The sequence below is a fragment of the Callorhinus ursinus genome, unplaced genomic scaffold, assembly GCF_003265705.2.
Source record: "Callorhinus ursinus isolate GAN/ISIS: 27379988/994484 unplaced genomic scaffold, GSC_fseal_2.0 scaffold10, whole genome shotgun sequence".
Lineage (NCBI taxonomy): Eukaryota > Metazoa > Chordata > Mammalia > Carnivora > Otariidae > Callorhinus > Callorhinus ursinus.
This window is the reverse complement of record NW_027397072.1, coordinates 66,949,933-66,974,087: the sequence shown is the minus strand read 5'-3', so window position 1 is coordinate 66,974,087 and position 24,155 is coordinate 66,949,933. Positions and strand designations below refer to the sequence as shown.

The 24,155-nt window shown below is 40.1% G+C and overlaps 1 protein-coding gene across 2 annotated transcripts in view; it reads left to right on the top strand.

Moving 5' to 3' along the window:
• Window positions 1-23,077, top strand: part of ACYP2 (acylphosphatase 2) — a 165,732-nt gene extending 142,655 nt beyond the window's left edge. For both annotated transcript variants that reach the window (XM_025868840.2, XM_025868841.2), the window contains one exon: window positions 22,625-23,077. In XM_025868840.2, the coding sequence (XP_025724625.1) occupies window positions 22,625-22,739 (115 nt within the window). In that variant the 3' untranslated portion in view covers window positions 22,740-23,077. The remainder of the gene's footprint in view (window positions 1-22,624) is intronic.
• The last annotated feature ends 1,078 nt before the right edge of the window (window positions 23,078-24,155 follow it).

The window sequence follows — 24,155 nt, the reverse complement described above, 5'->3', positions numbered from 1 at the left end:
TGGGTTTATGTTCCATTAAACGGTTAGCATTATTGATTTAATAATTGTTGGAAAGGAATCTACCAGGTGTCAGGACCATGGGAGTGTTTAAAAGTCAAGTGGAAAAGGAGACATCACCAAGAGGGAGAGGAATTTATCTCTATGAGCCTAGGTCTCTTCATATGTAAATGGAAATAATATCTTCCTGAGAAAGATGTTGGATGTTGAAATGAAATAACATAATCAAAAACATTTTGAAAATAGCAAAGCACTAAAGTTCATTACGCTCTGTGTTACTGACTCCAGTTTATTACCTTGACTCAATGCCTGATTAGTCTCTGTCATGGAGACTTAGTATTAGAATCTAGTTATGATTAACCTTGTCATTGCAGCTCAGAAATCAGGGCTCAAGTCCCTTCTCCTGACAATTGGATGTATGCTGGTGCTTTGGATGCCAGATAACTTTTGTGTGTGTAGAAGAACACTTAACATGAGAGCTCCCCTCTTAAATTTATTAAGTGTATGATGCAGTATTGTTGATGATAGGTACAGGGTTGTACAGCAGATCTCTAGAATGCATTCATCTTGCTTAACTGAAATTTTATGGCAACTGATTAGCAGCTCCCCATTTCCTCCTCTCTTCAGATACTGACAATTATCATTCTACTTTTTGATTCTATGAATTTAGCTCTATTTTAGATACCTCATATACGTGGAATGGTGCAGTAATAGTCTGTGACTGGTGTATTTCACTTAGTATAATGTACTCAGGTTTATCCTTTTTTTTTTTTAAGGCTGATTCATATTCCGTTGTAAGTATATACCACATTTTCTTGACCCATTCATCCATTTATCTGTCAACAGACATTTGGTTGTTTCTATATCTTGACTGCTGTGAATTGTACTGCAGTGAAGGTGGGATTGCTAATAACTCTTTGGGATCTCTATTTCAATTCTTTAGGAGAAATACCCAGGAATGGGATTGCTAAATCATATCCAGGTAGCTTATTTAATTCAGTTCATCAAAGCAAGCACCATGTACAAAATAAATCAGGGGTGCTACTATAGTACACATGTACAGGGCACTGTCCATGGATGTTCTGTGGATACAAATGTCTCAATCAGTAGGCTGAGAGGTACACATGATTAGCCTAATAATGCCCAGGAGTGGTAAGGATGGGCTGAGTTTGGGGACCAGACCAAACTTCAGTTGGTTAAGAGTCTCCATTTTCTTGGAACTAGATGGTGAAGAGATCATATGACAGAAGTCACCCGAGCTAGAGTTTGGTGAAACCTGAGTGCTCAATTTTTTGTGATGTAGAAGTTGGTTGTAGGCTCTGGTATCATGAAGTAAAATGAAGAAGACAAAATCGGAACCGTATTCTCTTGAAGGACAGTGGCTTAACTCCCAGTGGGAGCACCAGGAAGGAGACTTTGACTGTGGGATCATTTCCTAAGGAGTTAAATACAGATCAAAGTGACAGAGAAACCTAGAGGATTATAGAAAATGCTTGACTGAGTTCTACTTTTTTCCCATTACACAAATTCAGTTAAATATGTCTGAACAAGCAAGAGTTATAAAAATAGTAATTGTACCCTACCCACTAATTATTTCCTTCTTCAGAATGAAGGAGTTATAACAGAAGCAAGCAACATAATTAGCAAACTTCATTACTGTTTATTTTCATTTATACATTTTCTTATTTATACCCTATCTCCTCCCACAAAGGAGCTGAAGTGACTGTTATTCACTTTATGTGGCTTTATTCATAATTCATTATTCAGGAGACCCCAGTTTCCTTGGAAATGAAATTTATGTTAATTTGAGTATTTTTGCTTCCAAAATTTGACGTATATGGTAAATCAAAATCTCTTATGAAAGAACAATTCAGAAGAATATCCAAGTCCTCCAAATCTTTCACAAATTCCTTTGGAACACAACTGTATCCCAAGATGAGTTACACTCCCATGTCTGTTGGGGGTGGGGATCGGGGCTTGGAAAAAACAACCTCAACAATAAATGACTAGCAAATCCTATCAAGGATGATGGGAAACAGAAAATCAGTGTTCGTGCTGGGAATTTCAGTGTTGGGAATTTTAGCAATTCCCAAACTGGCTCGCAATCCTCCTTTGTGTCCTCTGCCTTTTCCAGGCTTTACTTCGCTCCGTTAGAATAGACATGTACCTTCCACCTCGCGCTCATGCGCTCGCTCGCTCTCTCTCTCTCTCTCTTTCTCTGACACGTTGCTTATGGATTCCTGAGCTGATCCAAGTGTAAGAAGTCTGGCTGCTTTGAGATCACCCTGTTGGTGGTTCATTTTCAAGATCCTGGAAATTAATTCTGAACTGGAGCATGATTCTCCCTAATTTGGTCTTAGTTCTGGTCTTGTGTCTCCACTCCGTCACCCCAGCCCAAACTCCTATGAATGTTTAAGAAAAAGCACTTCCTTATTAACAGAACAAAAACATTTGACTTGTTTTTAAGTGATTAACCAACAGTACAGAGCTGGTCACTCACAGGCATACATACCACTGGAAACAAACTTTGGCAGATAACACCACCAGACTGGTGACAATCTTTTCTGATAGCAATCACTTAGAAGCTGGTTTGGTTTTGTTTTTAATATGAAAGTAGAGCACCATTTTGAGACTTCAGATCAAATGATGATTCACTGGGTATACACACATTAAGTTTTGTGTATACTTGCATTTGTATATGTGCAGGAATGGGGTCAAAGACTGTACCTCAGAGGGGGGCAACATCTAAGAGTGGGGCTGGGAGGTGTGAAGGGGAGCTTTCATTTTCTGCTTCCTATACTTGTATCCTGCAAGACTGAGATTGTTCTGAGGAGCAGGTATTAGTTTTAATTAACAGCTTAAGGAATAAAAATATTATTTCTAACAAGCATTCACATATTTAAGACAACAGCATTGTGAAACAATAGTGTCACCACTGACTTGAAATCTTTTTTATTTTTTACAGTGGTGTTTTCAATTTAATGATATATGGTATATTTTAGGTTTCGTCATAATGAATGAATGAAAATTAAAAAGAAAAAATTATTCAAGTAATTCTTATACATAAACCCTCTGTTAACTTTGTATATCTTGGCTCCGGATTCTACAATTTAGTCCTACCTCTGCAACTAGGATTATAACCTTTTAATATTGTTACTTAAGATCTTGTGTACAAATCATTTATTCAACAGGCTTATTGAACATCTTCTCCCCATGAATCTCCTTCAATTACACAAGCTAACCTTTATTTTTTTTTTTAAGATTTTATTTATTTGAGAGAGAGGGAGAGCAGAGGGGGAAGCAGACTCCTCACTGAGCAGGGAGCCTGATGCAGGGCTTGATCCCAGGACCCTAAGATCATGACCTGAGCCAAAGGCAGACACTCAACTGACTGAGCCACCCAGATGCCCCAAGCTAACTTTTATTGCATGTTTTGCATGCCCGAAGCATGGTCTTTAGTGCGTTATATATCTTCTTTCATCTTCATATCACCTCTATACAGTAGAAATATCATTAACCCCATTCTCCAGATGAAGACACTGAGGCACAGATGAGTAACTTCAAGACTGTACAGCTAGGGGGCGCCTGGGTGGCTCAGTCGTTAAGCGTCTGCCTTCGGCTCAGGTCATGATCCTAGGGTCCTGGGATCGGGCCCCACATCGGGCTCCCTGCTCTGCGGGAAGCCTGCTTCTCCCTCTCCCACTCCCCCTGCTTGTGTTCCCTCTCTCGCTGTGTCTCTCTCTGTCAAATAAATAAATAAAATCTTTAAAAAAAAAAAAAAAAAAAGACTGTACAGCTAGGAACTAAGGTAGCAGTCATTTGAATCCCAGAGGACTGAATCAGGCTCTGGCTCAACAGCCCATCTTTTTAAACGACTACTTCACAGTGCCTTCCAGATCACAAGGTCAGTGTAATCTAGGAGGAGGAGTTTTACAAGTAAATATTTTTTTTGAAATTGGAACAACTTGAGTTTCCAACCAGAGGCTATAAGTACAATAGGGTCCACCCATATAATGTAAGATTTGAGGGACATTTAAAAAGATGATGTAGAGGTTGATCCATTGACATAAAAGCAAACTCTCTTCATATTATTAAGTGGAAAATATTACAACAGTACTTACAGTATGATTAAACTTTATGAAAAAGTATCAATGTGAAAAGTAGACTACTGGGGGCGCCTGGCTGGCTCAGTCAGTGAAGCGTGTGACTCTTGATCTTGGGGTCGTGAGTTTGAGCCCCACATAGGGTGTAGAGATTACTTAAAAAAAATAAAAGAAACACACTTTCAAAAAAGTAGGCTAGTAAGCATTTCAGGTCAGAACATTGGGGAGCACATCACTGATCACTGCACTGCCCCCCACTGAGCTGGATAAGGCTTCTCCCGGTCTGCTCAACAGAGACCCAGGCAGCCACCCCTAGTCTACCCCAGGTGGCCCTTGAGATGAATCCTCTTTGTCTTTTGAATATTTGTTCTTTGATTCCACTGCCAGAATCCACTCACCACGTGTTTTTCCTTGATTTCTCTCATTATCTCTTATTCTCTTGTCTAAGTTCTGTGTCTATCCTTTTTATACACTCTTCTCCTCTCTCCATTCGTACACTGGACCCTGGGTTTCTACTACAATTATCCCTTTCTTCCACATCATCACCTTTTGCTTTTCTGTTAGTTCATTTCCATAAGCAAATATGTTCCATTATCTACAATCATGTTTTTTAAAGGTTTTCTTTGGATCCCATATTCCTCTCCAGCTACTGCCCTTTACAGCGCATCTCCCGAAGAAAGCCGTAGAGAGTGTCAGTTTGTACCCCCTCCCCCTCCTAGGTCCCCTACAGCCCCTCCCAGCAGGCTTTGCCCTCCACCTCTGCACTGTAACCGGGCACATCCGGTTTCCTTGATTTCCTTCTTGCCGAATTCAGTCATCAGTTCTCAGGCCTTGTGTTACTTAAACTCCCTGCAGCCTTTGAGGCTGTGGAGACTCCTGTCTTCCTTAGTTCCTTTCTTCCCCTGGCTTCTAGGATACCAGAGTCTCCTGGTTCTCCTCCCGTGTCTCTCACTGTGTCATCTCAGTGTCTTCTGCTGATGGCCACTCTGGCTCACCACTTCCCTTCCCTGTCTCCATTCCTTCCCCATGGGTTGCCATCTGGCCCCGTGGTATTAACATCATCTGTCGGCCAACGAGGTCCCAATTTTTAACTCTGGGTTCATCTTTCCCCTGAATTCTAGACTTGTATATACTATTGTTTACTTGAGTGTCTAAGAGGCATCTTATGCTTCACATGTGCAAAACAGAGCACGTGATTTCCACGCTGTGGCTGGGACTGCTTGCTGCCCTCTGGGAGCCGTCCTCCCCTTCTTCTACTGTAATGTTAGTGACTTCTACTGGGCCTATGGCCACTCAGGATAAAGTGGACATGGCTTACATTTCTCAGTCTCTTCTGTAGTGTGTTCTACCCAATAAAATGTAATCAGAAGTACTGTGTGGCTGCTTCTGGAAAACATTCACTTATTGTACCATGTTTACAAACTATACCTTAAGGCAGTTTACCTTAAGACACACATTCTTGGCCCCCGTGTTTGCCTTTCCTCCCTTCTGTTGCCTAGAATACAAATATGATGGCTGGAGCTCTAGTGTCCATCTTGGGTGAGGCAGATGAGGACAACATCCCAGAGCTAGCTGAGTGGTAAGCTGAAAAGATGTCTGAGGGTCCTTGAGCAGTCACAGCAGTCCTGGACTATCTGCCTCCAGGCTTCCTTCCATGATGGAGAAGTGAAGATCTCCCTTGTTCAAGCCACTGTCACTGTGCCTCACAGCTGAATCTATTCCTATCCAATACATTCAATACCTGTGTAGTCCATATTTTATCTTTTGTCTATGAGAGAACAATCCTCCTTTTACATACTAGGCTCTTTGGAATATTTGGGAAGTCAAGGAAAACTTTTCTTATATATTCATCACTAAACGTATAAAGTTAGTAGAAAAGATGATTTGCTTTTACACAAATTTGTTCACCAAATACATTTTCTAGAATATATTTGTTTCTAATGAAGATTTATACTTCTATTTTCTCAGGTTTTTAATGAGTTCTAATAAAAACCCATTTATGCTGCTGAGATTATACTCCTCTCCAAATGGATGATTATCATCATCCATTATTTTGTGCTGGTTTGAAAACTTTCATATGACAGGCATGAAATAAAATACATCCTTCCTGATGCATAAGTCATGTCCAAATATGAGTTGTCTCAGGCTAGAATCCTTTAAGAAGGCTAGGTTAAGTCAGTTTGTGGTAAAAGCTCAGTAAGTATTTGTTATATGAGTAAGTAAATAAATAAATGGTATATTCTCCTGTAAATCTTCAGCTATACAAAGTTATTGTGGTAATTTTATTTTTGTTAAAGATTTTATTTATTTATTTGACAGAGAGAGTGAGAGAGCATAAGCAGGGGGAATAGCAGAGGGAGAGGGAGAAGCAGGCTTCCCGCTGAGCAGGGAGCCCCACGTGGGGCTCCATCCCAGGACCCTGGGATCATGACCTGAGCCGAAGGCAGACGCTTAATGACTGAGCCACCCAGGCGCCCCTATTGTGGTAATTTTAAAACAAACTCACAAATTCTTTGCCATCCTCTGCCCCTGAATATGGATGAGACTTGGTGACTGGCTTCTATCAGAATGCAGCAGAGGGGACACTGGGTGTCTACCAAGACTAGGTTAGAATAGACAAGCACCTTCCACCTGGCACTCTCTCTCTCCCTGACACTTTGCTTTTAGATTCCTGGGCTGATCTAAGTATAGGAAGTCTGGCTGTTCTGAAGCCACCATGCTGGAGAGCCTGAGGAGCCCCGGCCATTCCAGACTGTAGCTGATTGCGTTTTCCCAGGCTCACCTGCCAGACCTGGGAGCGATTGAGCCTTCCAGTTCTTCCTATCCTCCGCTTTTGAGCTTTGTTCTCCATGGAGTGTGGCAGAGCTGAGCTCTCTCTGCCCAAAACGCAGACTTATAGCAGGATAAATATTGTTTCAAGCCTCTATGTTCAAGGGTAGTTTGAATAGCAACCATGGTAATGGACCCATTCCCTGACATAGAACGCTGAGTCTGTTTGTTGCCATGACAGTATTATTGCTTGATCATCATGGAGAGGACTAGGACCCTTCCGTGCATTCCCTTTCTGAATAATTCTGTCTGTGGCAAAGGGCATTCTTGCAGTCACCAGCAACCTCTGTGGCCACTGGTTAGAAAGGGTTTTCACTTCTTTCATCTTTTCCCAACCTAGAGAAATGTTGCCTTTCAAAATGGAAACAAAATCAGCTCTTTCAAAGCAAACTTCCTTAAGATGTAGTTTGTAAATATGGTGCAGTAAAGGGATGGTTTTTTCCTTGTCTTTGCCCTAGAAAGAGCCTGGAATGTGCTTTAGTGTAATCCAGGTGACCAGGGAATGTGCTCAGGACAGGAACAAAGTTAAGTGTACAGAAAACCATAGCCTCATTAACCTGTCTGAGGCAATGATATGCTAAGTGAAAAGCAGCAGGTGATGAACAGTTTGTAAAAAGGGGAACTATATTATCACTTCTTCAGTGTTTCCTTGGGAAGAAGGTAATATCCATATAGATTCTCTAAACCAAAATATGCCTAGACTGGAGAAAGCAATCTAATGTAATTCCGTTTTAGCATGCTTCCTCAGTTGGAAAATTCTTGCACAAATGGATGATATATTTGACAAATACAGCACCCAGTATAAATCAATACAGGGTATTCTGTTTTATAAATTGATCTATGAATTTGGTTAGCATTTATTTGTGCCTCTAAACCTGATCATTTCAGAGAAAGCTTTTAGGATCAATTTCCTAGACCACTGAAGACTGTTGGCGTCTCCACCAAGGTAATGATGCCTCATAGGATTCTAGAGGAAGTTGCTAGCTAATTTCCTTTCTTTCTTTGATCCAAGTTTCACTGTTGCAGGAAAGAGTGTCTAATTAGAAGAAGCTTCCAAACATTACTCCTCATCTGGATGATTGCCAGGCCCAAAGAGCACTTTCTAGACCCAATATCTGGGAGGCCACTTTCTTCCACAGCGGGACCTATCTTCTCACTTGAGCTTTGTGATTGTAACTTCTGAAACCTCAGATTTTTAATTCTCTTTAAATGTAAGCATATCACTCTGGTGAGTTTGGGTTTATATGCCCAGTTTGAGTGGCTTTATCTAAAAGTCATTTGGACAGCTAAATATGACAGCCATCTACTCTCTAAGAAGCTTTCGTTTCAGAAGAGGGAGATATAATTAATTAAATTGCATTTTGATCCTGGTGAGTAGACATTCTTTGATCATTTTATTATGGTGTCAGAGAAACTGAGCACATCTTAGAATGCAATAGTAAAATGATGAAGAATTTTACTTTAGAGAGGGATCATTACCTCTCAGCATCTTCCATTAAATCTTCTCCTCCCTTCCCCCTCTCCGCCTATAATCTGTTCTTCTTTGCCCTTTTCACTTCCCACTAGATAGACCAATAAAAGGACATTATCAATATATTCAAGTTGCCTAAGATTCATCAAGCTATTCATAAGATTTTTTTATGAAAAATAAAACCATTTAAAGTAATTTAGCAAGCACACACTATTTAAATTTTTTGTTACTAAGGTGACAACAATACACACAATTTTAGTTTTTAAAATTTAGGCCAAAGTGTTCATTGGGATTTAGCAATAACTGTTTTTTACTATCTCCAAAAAAAATTTATGTTAGGAGGATACGTATTTTTTTCCTTCACTTTCTGTTTTGTTCTTTATTTTTGTAAAAGGAGGAAATCAACTGGCATATATTTTTATGAATACAAAAAGGAAAACCTTTTGAGAGGAAATGGCTACTTTCTGAATCTCTTAATACAGATTGAAATTTATGTGCATTGAATACATTAGTGCTGAAAAATACTCAGAGTATAATATCCAAGTACCACTCGTGGGTGGCCACTTATGAAGTGAGACACTTTAGTGATGTTCTTACATCCTATCGTTAGCCTCCCTATAAACTGAGTCACTTGGATTTAAAGAATAAATACCTTTCGGGCGCCTGGGTGGCTCAGTTGGTTAAGCAACTGCCTTCGGCTCAGGTCATGATCCTGGAGTCCCAGGATCGAGTCCCGCATCGGGCTCCCTGCTCAGCAGGGAGTCTGCTTCTCCCTCTGACCCTCTTCCCTCTCGTGCTATCTCTCATTCTCTCTTTCTCAAATAAATAAATAAAATCTTTAAAAAAAAAAAAGAATAAATACCTTTCTAGGGGAAAATGAGAATCTAAAAAGATTTTTTTTTTAACCCTGAGAGTTTCAAAAGATAAGCCATTTCCCTAATTATGAAACATCCCAATAAAGAAAAGTTTCAGTATTTTGACTCCTTGGCGAATATTTAAAGGCATTCTGAAAGCGCCCATCTTTAGGGTTAACAACGTAGTGTGATAGGCCCTGGGTCACAGGTGATTCCCTTAAAAGACACCTGGACAGTCTTCTTCCCTTTAATGTTTTTGTTTCTCATTTTCCACCTGATCAAATTTCTTGTTTTTCCAGTAGCTCTTGTGTTATTGCCTGCCTCTCCATTCTCCTTTGAACTATTCTTTAGACTGAATTCTGCACAAATTATTTTCACTGACTGTCAGGGAGATGCTTCATGAATTGTCTTTAAAGCCTGTGCATACACCTCCCCGTGAGACTTCCCCTAGACCAGCACTGGCCTGGTCTGGGGGAGATGATGCTCCTCCACAGCAGCCCCAGGAAAGCGCTGCATGGGGCTCTCACCCAGCACCACGCTCAAGGTCTCTGCCCTACCCAGCCCCTCTTGATCAGGGGAGCCCCCCAGCTCCAAGCTGCCCTTGCCCCAGGGCCAAGGCTGAGAGCTCTTAGTCCCTAAGTTCAGGGCCATTGACAGATTGGCAGCCAGCTACTGAGACCATTGCCCTAAAGATACAGATTTTTTTTTTAAGATTTTATTTGAGAGAGAGAGAGAATGAGAGATAGAAAGCACAAGAGGGAAGAGGGTCAGAGGGAGAAGCAGACTCCCTGCTGAGCAGGGAGCCCGATGTGGGACTCGATCCCGGGACTCCAGGATCATGACCTGAGCCGAAGGCAGTTGCTTAACCAACTGAGCCACCCAGGCGCCCATAAAGATACAGATCTTTAGGACCTCAGAATGTTGCATGCCTTGCTTTAATGGAAAAGTATCTAGTAAAGTAGATGGTAAAGCAAAACTCCATAAATAAATCTCTACCCTCCTTTCCAATAATTTCCTTTATAAAATCAAAGAAACAGTATCAGCAAGAAAAAAAAAAACCCTCAGTTTTATGCGTTTATACCTCACTTGGTTCCCACATGATTTAAAGTGATTGGTCAGAAAATGTAAAACTTTAACTAGAGAGCATACACTGAAAAGTGAAAAAGGACAGAAAACAAGGGTGGGGACATAAAATGGGGCCAGGAACAAGGCTTAAAAAAAAAAGTATAAAATACTGACCTCTGCTCTGTGTGGGTCACAGTTTGGCTCTAAACTATCTAGCAGGCCCACTATCAGCTAATGGCATCATCCCAAACACTCAGTTTGCTTGTGAGCATTTTTTGGGGCTGGGGAAGTGGAGAGGTCAGGGTGAGGGGTGAAAATGCAGGGGCGTCTGGCCAACTCGCCTTTCATTTGGCTTCACGTAGGAGTAGATTTTAACATATCTGGAATAGAAAACGCCCTAGACTGTGTGTCATTAAAACAATCCTCCTCAAATATTGTTCTTCTGAGACAAAGCGCTCATAAATATCGGAAGGCATTGAATTCAGAATCGAGGCAGGCTTGCTTGCCGAGAACAAAACCTTAAAGATGTATAAAGCTCCTCTGTGTCTCTCCTCTCCCTCAGAGTCAGACAGCTCAAAAGATTGATCTATTCTTGCTGTCTGCATTGCTTCACTTCCCCCTCAGTCCTAAAGCCATTTTAATCTGGCTTCCACCCCCACCACGTCACTGAGGCTGATCCTGCTAAGGTCCCCGAAGCATTTTTCAGCTCAGATTTTATTTAGGTCTCAGCAGCATCTGGAAGTTGACTTCTCTCTCCTTCTTAAAATATTCCGTGGCCTGGGTTTTCTTTAACACCACACTTTGTGGATATCTCCCTGTTCTCTGGTCATTCCTCCGACTTGTCCTCTGCCTTCTTCTCCTTTTCCACCTGATTCTTCAATGTTGGTGTTCCTTGGAATTCTGTTCTAGTGCTGAGAAGAACTCCAGATCCAAGAGAGCCCACAACAGTGTTGCTATCATACAGATTAGAAACAAAAACAAAACAAAACAAAACTTCTCATCTCTGTATCCCTTAGAGTAGAAGTTCATCCAGTTCTTGTTAACTGAATAATAGCAGTGGTGGACATGGTTGCCTTGCTCAATCACGGTTCCACACTCCTTCTGGTGCCTTTCCTTGACTGCAGACGAGAGCTAGGAATCATTTTTCTCTGACTCCCTTGCAGCTAGAGCCTCAAAGGTGATGGAGGTTTCATCCATCAGAGGTCCTCATGTGAAATTTGAACTTGAAACTGATCTAGGTGGAAAGAGAAGCGGCAGAGGTGCCCGAGTCATCCATTTAGCTGGTGTGAGGATCTAGCAGATATCACATGGCTCTGGAGCCAGCCATCCTGGTGGGACTTCCTGATGCCTGGAGTGCAGTTAGGGCAGCATGTTCATTAATGCAGTGATTTTGGTGACAGCCTCCTGATTCGCAGCAGTTCCCCCCATGGGCTTGTCACACAAAAAATTGTCCAAGACTTAGCAGTGGAGATTGGGGGGTGTCTTTCAGGGAAGTTCTGGGTATTGTCAAGGGGTAGCTTTCAGGAATTTTCTGATTCTATACAGATATGTACCTTTGATTTTCTACTAACTAGGCTATTTTACAACTCTGAGGTAGAAATTTACTTGTAGTAAACTAAAGAAATGCAAATACTTCTTGTTCATAGCAAAGCAAACTACTTTTTTTCTGGTAGATAGAGAATTGACTTTTGCCCTAAAGAAAATGTAATCCCAAACATTTTCTTTTCATTGCTGTAAAACTACATTAATATGGGGGCCCCTAGTCATATGTGATTATTGAGCACTCACAGTGTGGCAGTGGCAAGTTTGAATTGAGATATGTTGTAAGTGTAAAATACATGCCAGAATTCAAAGTCTCAATATAAAAAATGTAAAATAGCTCGCTTTATTCATTAATCATTTGTATGGATCATATATTGAAATAACATCTTGGATATATTGAACTAAAAAACTATTGTCAAAATGAATTTCACCTTTTTTACTCTTATATGGCTCCTAGAAGATGCTCATATTACAGCTGTTGGACAGTCCTGCCCTATAGAATTTCAACCAAGTTCACCTCTATTAGCCAGATTTCAGCATCCCTGCTTGTATGTATGTATATATACACCTAGGTCTACATGTGTATGAGTCTCTAAATTTTCTTTTGAACCAGATAGAACCTGGAAGATGTTCTGTCATTAATGAATGCATTGAATAGAAATCTTTGACACAAGTTGTTTTACATTTGCGGAGAATCTCAGTTTTAACATTTTACTCTTTAACAACCAATTCTACAGAGTTGCTTCAACAGGCCCGATCTAAATATGTTCTTCCAGCCCGCCTAGTGATTTTGTAAGGACCTAATTCCCTTCTAAAAGAGCTAAGGTGATTTTCTGACCTGCTACAGCACCCTGATACAATAGCTAAAAATGGAGTGTATACTAGTTTCTGCATTTTACCCCATTTCATCTTCAGTAACAACTCGGAGGCAGGCAAGATACTCTCCCTTTTACAAATGGAGGCACTGAGAGTTGAAGAAACTTGCCCCTCATGACCAGTGGGGAAGTGGTAGCTGATTTGCACTCAAGCAGAATTGATCCCAAAGTCCACCTCCATACCACTGTGCCACTCTCTTTCCTCTCCATAAAACAGAAAGGAGAGGGTATCTGTCACTTGGCTGACCCGACGATGGTGGTCTGACAGCGAAGCCCAAGGTTTCAGTCATGCCCTCACTTCTTCTGCCTCTCCTGCTCCCAGGCCCTTTGATCCAGTTGTCTGGTTTTCAGAATCCTGGGCAGCAATTCCAGACTCTGGAATGACATGCCCTTTCCCCCTGCAGCAGAGCAGTAACTCCAACAGGTTTTACTAGTGGAATTGCACTAGAAGTATGTGACTTTGACCATCACAGAGCTTGCTTAAGAGTCTCTCCACCATCCTTGGCAAAGACAGAACAATTACACAGTAATAACTGCTATTAAGGGCTTACTGTGTATGGGATGTTGCACCGGGCAATTTCTATACATTCTCTTTAAATCATTCAGTAACTCAGTAAGGTAAGGGTTAACCCCCTTTTAAAGAGGAGTAATCTGGGTTCAGGTTAATTATGGAAGTGCTGGGATTCCCTTGAAAATCACCGAACTCTTCTGTGTTCATGGGCTACAGATGACAGAAATTTTCAACATTACAGTTGATACTTAAACAATGCTGGGGGGGTTAGGGGTGCCAACCCTCTACACAGTTGGAAATCCACATATGACTTTGGACTCCCCCAAAACTAATCCCCACTATTTTTTTTAAAGATTTTTATTTATTTATTTGAGAGAGAGAGAATGAGAGACAGAGAGCATGAGAGGGAAGAGGGTCAGAGGGAGAAGCAGACTCCCCGCTGAGCAGGGAGCCCGATGCGGGACTCGATCCCGGGACTCCAGGATCATGACCTGAGCCAAAGGCAGTCGCTTAACCAACTGAGCCACCCAGGCGTCCCTAATCCCCCCTATTGACTAGAAGGAAGACTTACTGATTACAGGAAGAGTTGATTAACACATATTTTGTATGTTAGATTATATACTATATATTTTTAAGATTTTATTTGAGAGAGAGAGAGTGTGAGAGAGCATGAGCTGGGGGAGGGGCAGAGGGAGAAGCAGACTCCCCTGCTCAGCAGGGAACCCCTTGCAGGCTCAATTCCAGGACACCCCCACTCCCCTAATCATGACCTCAGCTGAAGGCAACCGCTTAACTGACTGAGCCACCCAGGTGCCCTTGATTATATACCATATTCTTAATATAAGCTAGAAATTTTATTAAAATACATTTACAATACTGTGCTATACAAAATCCTCATATAAGTGGACCTGTGCAGTTCAAATTCATGTTCAAGGGTCAACTGTATAGTAAAATACCATTAAAAACTTGTATCAATAATGAAGTCTATGGTATTTTTTGTTCACATGTACCTGAATAAGAAACATGCTTAAGAAAGGAGAATAGCAAAAATATTACGTGCTCTCCTTCCATTATTAATGCTAGTTTAAAAGCTTGAAATGGGCAGACAACTCAATATTTTCCAGCATGTACCACATTTGCTTTTGATTCATTGCTGTCTCTTCTTACTGCCTGCTTTCTTGCTAGGGTCTACATTTTACACCAGTGCTGCAGAGATATCCAAAAGGATTATTCTGCCCCACTTCAGACCCAGGAAATAGAACTGGTATGAATTATTAATAGTGTTGGCTTTCTAGTGCTTTAATTCTACCTCTTTTTTTCAAGAACGATATTAGTTAAATGCAATTTTTCTTATCACGACAGGAGCTTACTACATTTTATAGGAAACACTAAATGACTTGAGTAATAGAAGAGACAGTCCTATGTTGATTTCTCCTTGTACTTAGGATGGATTCTCTATCCATTCCACTCCCTATATCCTTGTCAGTGATAGGTTAATAGGGCAATTTTTACACTGGGCTCTTCAGAGCCCTTGGGTTTCCCCAGAGGTGCTCCAGGTAGAGCTGGGAAACAGAGAGGCCTGAGGGGGAGGTTCTGCACCTCACCCCCAACCATTCCCTTGCTTCAGAGAAGCACTTCACTTCTCCAAGAATCAGGCTTTCATGCAAGATTATGTTGGGAGAAAGGACTCTTCTTTTTAAAAAGCTTAAAAATCTTGACGTACAAACACCTGCTGTCGTAGTTGTAATCTTTGGAATACTAAGAACAATGTCTAAAGACTTTTGTATATCTGAGGATATACAACCAACTGTGCCCTGAACTTAAATGGCGGCAGGTCATGTGACTGGGTTTGCAGGATGGACTTGGCCCTCCGGGGCTGTCCTAATAGTCATTCTGCATTCTGGGTGAAGTCGGTTACCATGCTTTCTTATATAATGAGTAAACTTAAAATGACAAGAATTGTAGTAACATTTAGGGGCTGGCAAAAATAGGTGAACAGATTCCACAAATAAACTTGGTTCACATGCTTACATCCAGGTTATTAGGTCAGACCCACAGACCTCCAGCTTCCTCTAGGAGGATGAATATAGTCATTACTCATGTTATTTCATAGGGACTGCCATGAATTTTTTCATTTTTCTGTAATAAGAGCAACTCTTTGTCTACCTTTCAAAGTGTGTAAAAAATGGGAGTGTTTTGTTTCATGTGAGATAAAATCAGAGTTAAAAGGTTGTGCCCAGGGCTTCCTCGTGTGTGTGGACTATGGAGCACCCTAGAAATGCCCACTTTCCTCATGCACGGAAGCTACAGACCGGAAGAAGGCAGGCAGGATTCATTCAGTATGTATCGTATTTATTGAGTGTCCACTGTTATCAGGCATCATGCGAGATTTTGGGGAGGCAATAGTGAGTTAGACTCCTACTCTGCCTTCTTAGAATTTGCATTCTAATGTGGAGGAGGCACGTAGTGAACACATCAAGCATTACATAAACATAGCAATTACAGAATGTGATCATTCCCATGATGCACACCATAGTGGGGGGCAGGGTCCTTTTTAGATAGGGGCAGTCAGCAAAGGCTCTCTAGGAGGGTAGAAACCTGCGTGCATTTTAGAAGGCCACAGCTGCTGGCTGCTGAGGCCATAAATGTGTGGCATTTACTATACTTGAGAGCTAAATGTGTGCCATCTGCACCGAAGGATCAGCGTGCCGTGGAAACCCTGAGGGGACCCATAGTTGGTGCCTGCCTGAGCAGGAATGGAAAAACACAACGCAGTTAATTTATTAAGTGAATAAATTTTTCCTCCATCATCTAACATTTATCAGCACCGTGTTTTATTCATTTTCTTTTATGCAAAGATGGCGTGAAGAATACTTAACATACGAGGAAGATCATTGTCTTTTGCCATTCTACACAAAAATTATTCTTACAACTATGTATAATCCTATTCAAACATGTAAGAGGTGCATCTATAATGAAATTTCCTCATTACTTTATTGTTAAGGACAACATGATTTTGGTAAAATAATTAAACACTATAGAAATTAGTTTCATTTTCAAAAACTCTACAAAGAGCATTTAAAATATATTAGAGTGAAGGGAGAACACGATCAAGGAACGACTCCTGTTAATAGAATTTTCCACTTTACATCTTATCCTTCCATTTTTATTTGTTGAACCTTCTTATTTTTTTGTTTTTTTTTTAGCCTATCAGTGGATCATATTTAAAATACCTGAAAGATATACACACACAAAGCGACTGAAATTTACAGCAGAAATATTAGACTTCAGTGTCGCTCAAGCAAATGTAATTCACTCATCCATCCAACCATCCATTCAGTATTTATTGAGTCTACTAACCTAATAGACAAAATATCCTGGAGCCTGAGCCATGTATGCTGGCCCCCTTGCTGGGTGAACACTGTTCATGATTCTTTCTTTACATACTAAGGCAATTCTCTCGAAGGCACGGAAATAGCTGAAATGTGGCTTGACAGCCTACAGTAAAGAGTAATTTGCAATTATCCAACCAAGGTGATAAAAATGGATTAACAGAACAAATCCTGGAGAACTACATAGGGTGGTTTACCTAGGAACCCCAAAGGAAAGAAACCTATTCTACTAAGGAACTTCAGTAAGGCATCTGATTACAGTGAAGACATCACTAGTTTCCCTAGGTACCCATTTAGAAACATGACCATTAAAAAGCATCTTGTTCAAAATAGCAAGAAAAATAGAACATATTTAAGTATTATCAGGAAATAGGACCTGAATCAAAATTTTGATGAGGAACATAAAGACTTGGAACAAAAGCAGGGAAAATTGTTACTCTTGATGACAAGATTAAATGTTAGAATGCCAGTTCTTTCTGAATTATTTTAAGATTTAAAAGGGGATTTGAAGGTATTAGACAAAATTATGCTAAAATCTAGTAGACCTCTGGATAAACAAGGACAATTAGAATTATTAGGTTATGGGGTGGGAAAGTGTAGGGATTGCTGAGCATTAATATATATTCTAATTAATATAGTTTGATGCTGGTTTAGGGATTAACCAAAGGTATCAATGGAGTTAAACAGAATGTCTAGAAAAATATTCAGGCATATACACAGATTCAATCTATGATTATAGTTGTTCTGGGGAAAATGTCTATGCATTAAAACTTAAGACCTCTTTTTCATATCATGCAATCACATAATTCCAGATGGATTAAAGATTTAAATATAAAGGATAAAGCCATACTTTCAGTTAAAGATGTTACATTTGGAACATATGCATTTACTTCTGCTCCCACCTAAACCCCACTTAAGTATGAGTAAAATTGATTTTTTAAAAGGTTTAAACACCCACAAGAACAAAGAATGGGAGAGAAAGCTACAAAACTCTGAAAGACAGGGCAACAAAACTTTGGAAATTAGAAAGCAGAAGAGCCAGTGGTCACGCTGACCTGAATGGTAAGGGTCCAGTGGGGGAAGCAAAGAAATGGCCCTTTTAACACAGTGGAAACCCCCCCAAGGCTCAGGCCACTGGAAGGGGGCAGAAAGGTGGGGTCAAAATACAAGGATTTAAGATTTGTTTAATAAGCTCTCTCACCCCTACACTTCGGAGTAGCTTCCCTGCCCACCTAGGTGGAAGCAGGAGTTTCATGCTCTAGAGAAGGTCTCCTAGACACAGCTGAAAACAGGTGTTCAGTTAAAGTTACACAGTGAATATTGAGGCCTTACCCTTCTTCCTTGATAGACTCTAGGCGGGACATTGGACACACCTTCCCTAGAGGATCTGCCCAGTCCAAGAGAAGAGATACAAAGATACCAAAATTGGAGGCTGCCCCATGAAATGGTTTATTCACCTCCCTCTAGTAAACCTAAGACTGTAGCTCTGCCTCTGGCTAAAGAGAAGTCCATTCCAGATTGGGGGATGGGGAGTCCTGCCTTCCATTGTTCACTCTAGGAAACATCTGATTGAATTGTTAACTCTGCCCCTAAGATGGGATGGATGTCCCTATGGAGAAGTCTTTGGCCCAAGCACTGATCCTTGGCCCCACTGGTCCCACTATGCTTGTAGGACAGGTGTCTAAGAAAGCGCAGTGCAGTGCAGGCAGGCAGGCAGGCGTGTATGCTGCTTCTGGCCATCTGGTCACCCTCAACTGCTCTCCCTGCTCATTATCAAGAACTTCCATAGCAATTATTAACACCTTTTCACTCTAATTCCTCTAACCCTACCTTACCTCCCTTAATTCTTAGTGAATTACCGTACCTCTTACTTTATTAAGAAAATGGAGGCTATCTTATGCCAATACCTCTTCACATCCAAGTTGCTCTCATTTTTTTAACTCCTTCTCTTCTGTACAGAGAAGATGTGTCTTCATTTCTAAACCTAATGAGTCTACTTAATGATCCTGATTCTTCCAACCTGCCCTGGAGCCTTGTCCCACCAATTACTACTTTGTCTTGCATCTTCAATCCATTCCCTCAGCCCACTTGTGAGAATATGTGCAATAGTACTGAGATGTGCCACTCAGACTCCCTTTCAGGACCGAAGGACTTATTCTCCAGATGCTGGGAGTGCTGGTGGAAGGTGGCCCCCAGGCATCAGCCCACTTTAGGAGTTGCCTCAGCAGAAGGAAGTCACCACACTGTCACATCTCCTTCTCTGGGCAGCTCTTCTCTAATGACTGGCTCATGGGGTGGTGGGGGGAGATATAAAGACCCTGCCCTCTCACTGTAAATTGGGACAATGCTGAAGGGTCTTCCCAGCTTCAGAGTTCCTCATGTGTCGGTTTCAATGAAACTGCATCTCACCCAACTTCTTCCCCATTCCAATCCTGTCTACTTTCCTTACCTCCCACAGTTCTTAAGCCTGAGAGCATCCCTAGGAGCTAGTCTCCATCGCAGAGTCTGTATTCCAGACTCCCCTCTCTATGACAGCAAGACTGTAAGTCATGGACATTTAAAAATTTGATAAGTGGTACCAAATTGCCCTTTTGAAAGACTGTACAACTTTGCATTTCCATCAACAATCCAGAAAAGTGCCTTTTCCCACACCTTAACTGTCACTATTAGATATTATCAAATTTTCAAATATTTGCCATTCCCTAAGTAACAGATGGTGTCTCATTCTTGCTTGATTTGTATTTTTAAAATTATGAGTAAGAGTGAGGATATTTGCACATATTTACTGGCCATTTATATTTCTTTCCCTTTCATCTGTTTATGTTCTTTGACCATTTTTTTTATTAGATGGCTATCTTTTATGTATTGATTTTTAAGTGTTCTTCGTATAGTAAGAAACCTGCAAATAAGTTTTCCAGTTTGCTGTTTGTTTTGGCTTTGCTTAAGACATTTTTTAATCATTCAAAAGTTTTACATTTTTAACATTATCAATTTTTTCCCTAATGCTTCTTGGTTTCCTGCCATGCTTAAATTGGCATTCCTATTCCAACATTTGGAAATTTCCCTAGTATTTAAAACTTAGCTTCAATGCCACTGCTATCACAAAGATGTCCCTGAGTACCTTGTCTAGAAATTAACCCCATCCAATTCCTTTCCCTTTATAGTAAAATCACATTGCTCATCACATTCTGAATTATAGTTATTTTTATCATTCTCCAAACTCTTCCATTAGATTGTGAGTTACCGAGGGAAGAAACCTCCTTTTAGATATCTGTGTACGCATTCCAGTGTCAAGGATATGCTTTGCATACAGTGCTACTTAAATATTTATTGAATCGAAATGAATTAACAGGTACTGTTGGATTAGGTGGTTCTTAATACCCTTCGTGAAACAAAGAGGTGAAATTAAAGCACTTTAGCTAGAACTCCTAGATCTGCCATCTCCAGACCTGAGCCACACCTATAAAGTGCTGACTGCAGGAGCAGCACATGAGTGAAGTCTTAGAGCTTGCAAAGTGACAGGTGACCAGAACACTCCTAGGTAAGTAGGCAGGTCAGGCAGGATGGTTCCTAGCAACAGGGGTTCCATGCTTGGAGCCATGGAACAAAGTGGCCCTCCACTTTACACACAGTGTAAAGACAGCTGAATCCCCAAACAGCACAACCATTCTGCCCCTACCAGTGGGCATAGATTTCTCCTTGGCCATACTTCTGGCTGATGAAGTTCTTAATGGTGTTGAAGACCCTACAAGTAGGTAGTCAGGTTCTCAACTAGCTAAATACATTAAGTTACCATCCTAGGTGGATTAGTCATTGCCACCTCATGGAGCCATTAGTACTGGTCCAAGATTCACTGGTTCCAATTGCTCTCCTCGCATTCTCTCTTGAGCCCATTTAAATACAGCTTTCACTCCACCAAAACTGTTCTTAGCAAGGTCATCAGTGACTAGCATGTTGCCAATGCAATGGTTAATTCTCAGTCCTCACCTTACTTGACCTGCCAGCTGCAGGGACCCTGTTGATCCCTCCTTGCTCCTGGAGGGCTGCACTTGACTCCTAAGACAGGATGCCCTTGCAGCTTTTCCGGATGCTGCTGCTTTTCCTTGCTGGTTCTTCCTCTGCTTCCTGGGCTCTGAACTTTGTGGTGGTCTCACCTAAAGTACAATCCTCAGAACTCTTCCCTTTTCTATATTCATTTTCTTGGTGATGCCATCCAATCTTATGACTTTCAGTACTGGCTGCCTGCAGACAAATTCTGACTTTATCTCCTCCAGCCAAAGATCCAACTGCCTGTACAATATCTCACTTAGATGTCTACTGGTTACCTCAGTCAACATTCCAAAACTGAACTTCTGATCTCTTCCCCACCCCGCCACTCTGCTCTTCTTACAGTCTCTTCACTTCAGTGAATCACGACCACAACCAAGTAGTTTTTCACCAATAACCCTGGTGTCATCCTTCAGTCCTCTTTTCCTCACACCATGTCCAATCTGTCAGCAAATCTATTGATTATACCTTCAAAACACATCTACAGAATCTGACCATTTGTCACCCCCACCACTGGTACTGCCCTGAGCAAATTATGTAACTCTTCTGCTCTCTATGGACTATAACGTACAGGGTTAATGTGTGGACCAGAGTTAAGAGTCTATGTAAAGAGCTCAGCACAATGCTGAGCAAACAGGGCTCAATACAGTTTCACTTTTATTATTTCTGGTCTCCGTTTCAGAGAAGATTTCAAGGAGATAGGACTAGTAAAATTGACGCCATTGGCCCCTTTTTATAATAACGGAATTCTCTTGTTCAACACATGCAATTTCACCTTTTAAGATGTTAACTGAATTGAAGAAAGTAAGATGTGTTACTGGGCTTAGCTTCTAAGGAGGAGAAACATGAAATTTTACCTTACCCCAAACTGTCATAAGAGCCAAAGAAAGGGTTAAATAGTACAATGGCAATTTGAGTCACTGGAATTTTCTAGCCTAAGTAAGAGTAAACTTCAGCTAATTAGACGACTTTAGCCTAGAAAATATTTGTAATTCAAGGTTATATGAGATTGTTACTTACTATATTACGCAGCTGAGTATGGAACTAGCTTCGCAACTTGAAAGAATTCTGGGGATTGAGCAAACTCGCCGACTATTTCTACAGCAACAGCTGGGTAGCCGTCATCACTTGTATAAAACTGCCTCACGTTGTTTACCTGTAGTCCCACTTAATCTGTCATCCGTTGCAACTAATTGTTAATAGGTAGAAAAAGTGTGGAAAAGTCTTCAACAGTAATATCTCAAATGTCAACAATATTAAAATAAGCCTGAATTGTATAGGAAACATCTCAGATAAAGTACCCAAAGGCATAAATTAGACCCACATATTTTGCTAATAAAGAAAAACCAATGCACTACAGAAGCAGAAAAATAGTTTCAGAGCATTTAACTTGTCCCTTTAATGTAGTCACTTTGATAATATATGTAGTAAGAAATGGTTTTTTTGAATAGATGAGAAAATGTTCATCTAATTTCATTTTAATGTTTGTGGAAAACCACATTCTTTATACTTTTTTTCATTTTTTTCTTTCAGTCTGTACAAATATGTGTGTGTGTGTGATCTATCATGTGCTGGATAATGAGAAAAAACAATGATGAGTTGTTATTATTACTTATCTTTTTGTAAAAATATAATCCTTTTACATATGAGAGCTAGTTTATAATGGCTTTGGATGTCTTAAGAGGGGGGAAATAACCCCAATATGAAATCATCAGTTTATTGTGCTTAATTTGCTATTAGCTTTTTTTTGTCCATATTTAATTATGTATTAAACTCTCTGATACTCTGATATATACATGATGTATACAATGTAACAAAATTTTATTTCACAGTAGATGCAAAAGTTACAGTAAACTCCCATTGGGACCTGGGGTAGGATCATTTTAGCCAGCCCATATACACGTTATATGCTAATTTTTATTTATTTATTTTTTGTAGGATGTCCTGGCTGAGCAAAGTTGGAAGTCCTAGTTCTCGCATTGACCGCACAAACTTTTCTAATGAGAAAACCATCTCTAAACTTGAATATTCAAATTTTAGTATTCGATACTAAAAGAAGAGCAATAAAAATTTTAATGCTTATATTGCACAACAAACACTAGATATTCCTAAGTCTATGTATTAGAATATTAGTAGCAGAGTAAGTTAAAAGGAACTTCCTGTTCTGAAAGCTACAACAGAATATGTTCCTAAAAATGTCTGACACTGAAAGTTTTACTCAACTATGTTTTTAAAAAGTAAACACTTAGCATTATAAAATAAATGTCACTACAAAACATTTAATATGAATATTTAAACTTGTCTAATGGAATCTTTAAGTCTAATGAATGTTCTAGCAAACATGTTATTTGGCTAGGCATAAAATAAAGCTAACCATTTAAAAATTAAAAATCATTGTTGTCTGAAATGAATTCTAAAATCTTCTGCATAATAATTTATTGAAGTTGAGTAATTTGTTTAATATAAAGACCCAATCGTTAGATATAAATGTATGATGATTAGTATAACCATAAAATCATATCAAAGAATTAATTTTTAAAATCCTGGTTGAGACACGATTCAGTATTTAGGCTAGTCCTTAATGCTTTCTATGAACTGTACTGTTCTGTATAGTGAGCAGGTGGGTGATGGAATTGATAAGAACCCACAGTAATAGTATAACGAGCAGCAAGACTTACGTCAACAACTATCTACAATGGATGTCCTATTAACCAGAAAAGGAACTGAGAGTCTAAATAAATCATACTATCCCCTAACCTTGACCTATCATTTGGGGATTTTCACATGTAAGTGGTAATTAATTAAGCAAGAGAGTATTTTAAGGGGAAGTTTCATTTCTATACCATCGAATTATACTATCAAAAAAGGAGGATCTTTAACTCCATATACTGGGGAGTTTCAAATGTTGTAGGTATATAGAGGCATATATCCTTCAAAGATTTCCAATTTTTACAACAATGGAATCCATCATGAAAACAAAATTTTACATTAAATACATAAAGGAAGTGAAAAACCACAACTAGTATGATTGAAATGGGCATGGAGGTCCCTGGATCCCTGCACACTTGGTCTCACTTGCTCTCCTGCATCTTGTCTGCCTTGTGCAATTTCACATCCCCTAGGAATACACAGAAGAAACCACCGTTCTACCTATGGAACCAATCTCTGCTGCTCCTCTCCACAGCATGGAGAAAGACTGCAGGCCTCTCTCCTTCACCTGCTTAAAGACTAGAACTGAGAAAAGGAAATGAAGTGGGGCTGACATTGTTCCTTTGAAGGGTTAACTCTATGGATAATGGTAATATTGGTATCAAATATATGTATGACAACACAAAATCAGCGAATGACAAAGGTATTTTTTAAACTTTCCAAAAACACTTAAAGGAATAAAGAACTTTCCTGTTATTCTACTATCATCATGTTGAGTATTATACGTGTTAGATATCATACAGGAGACTCTATTGTGATA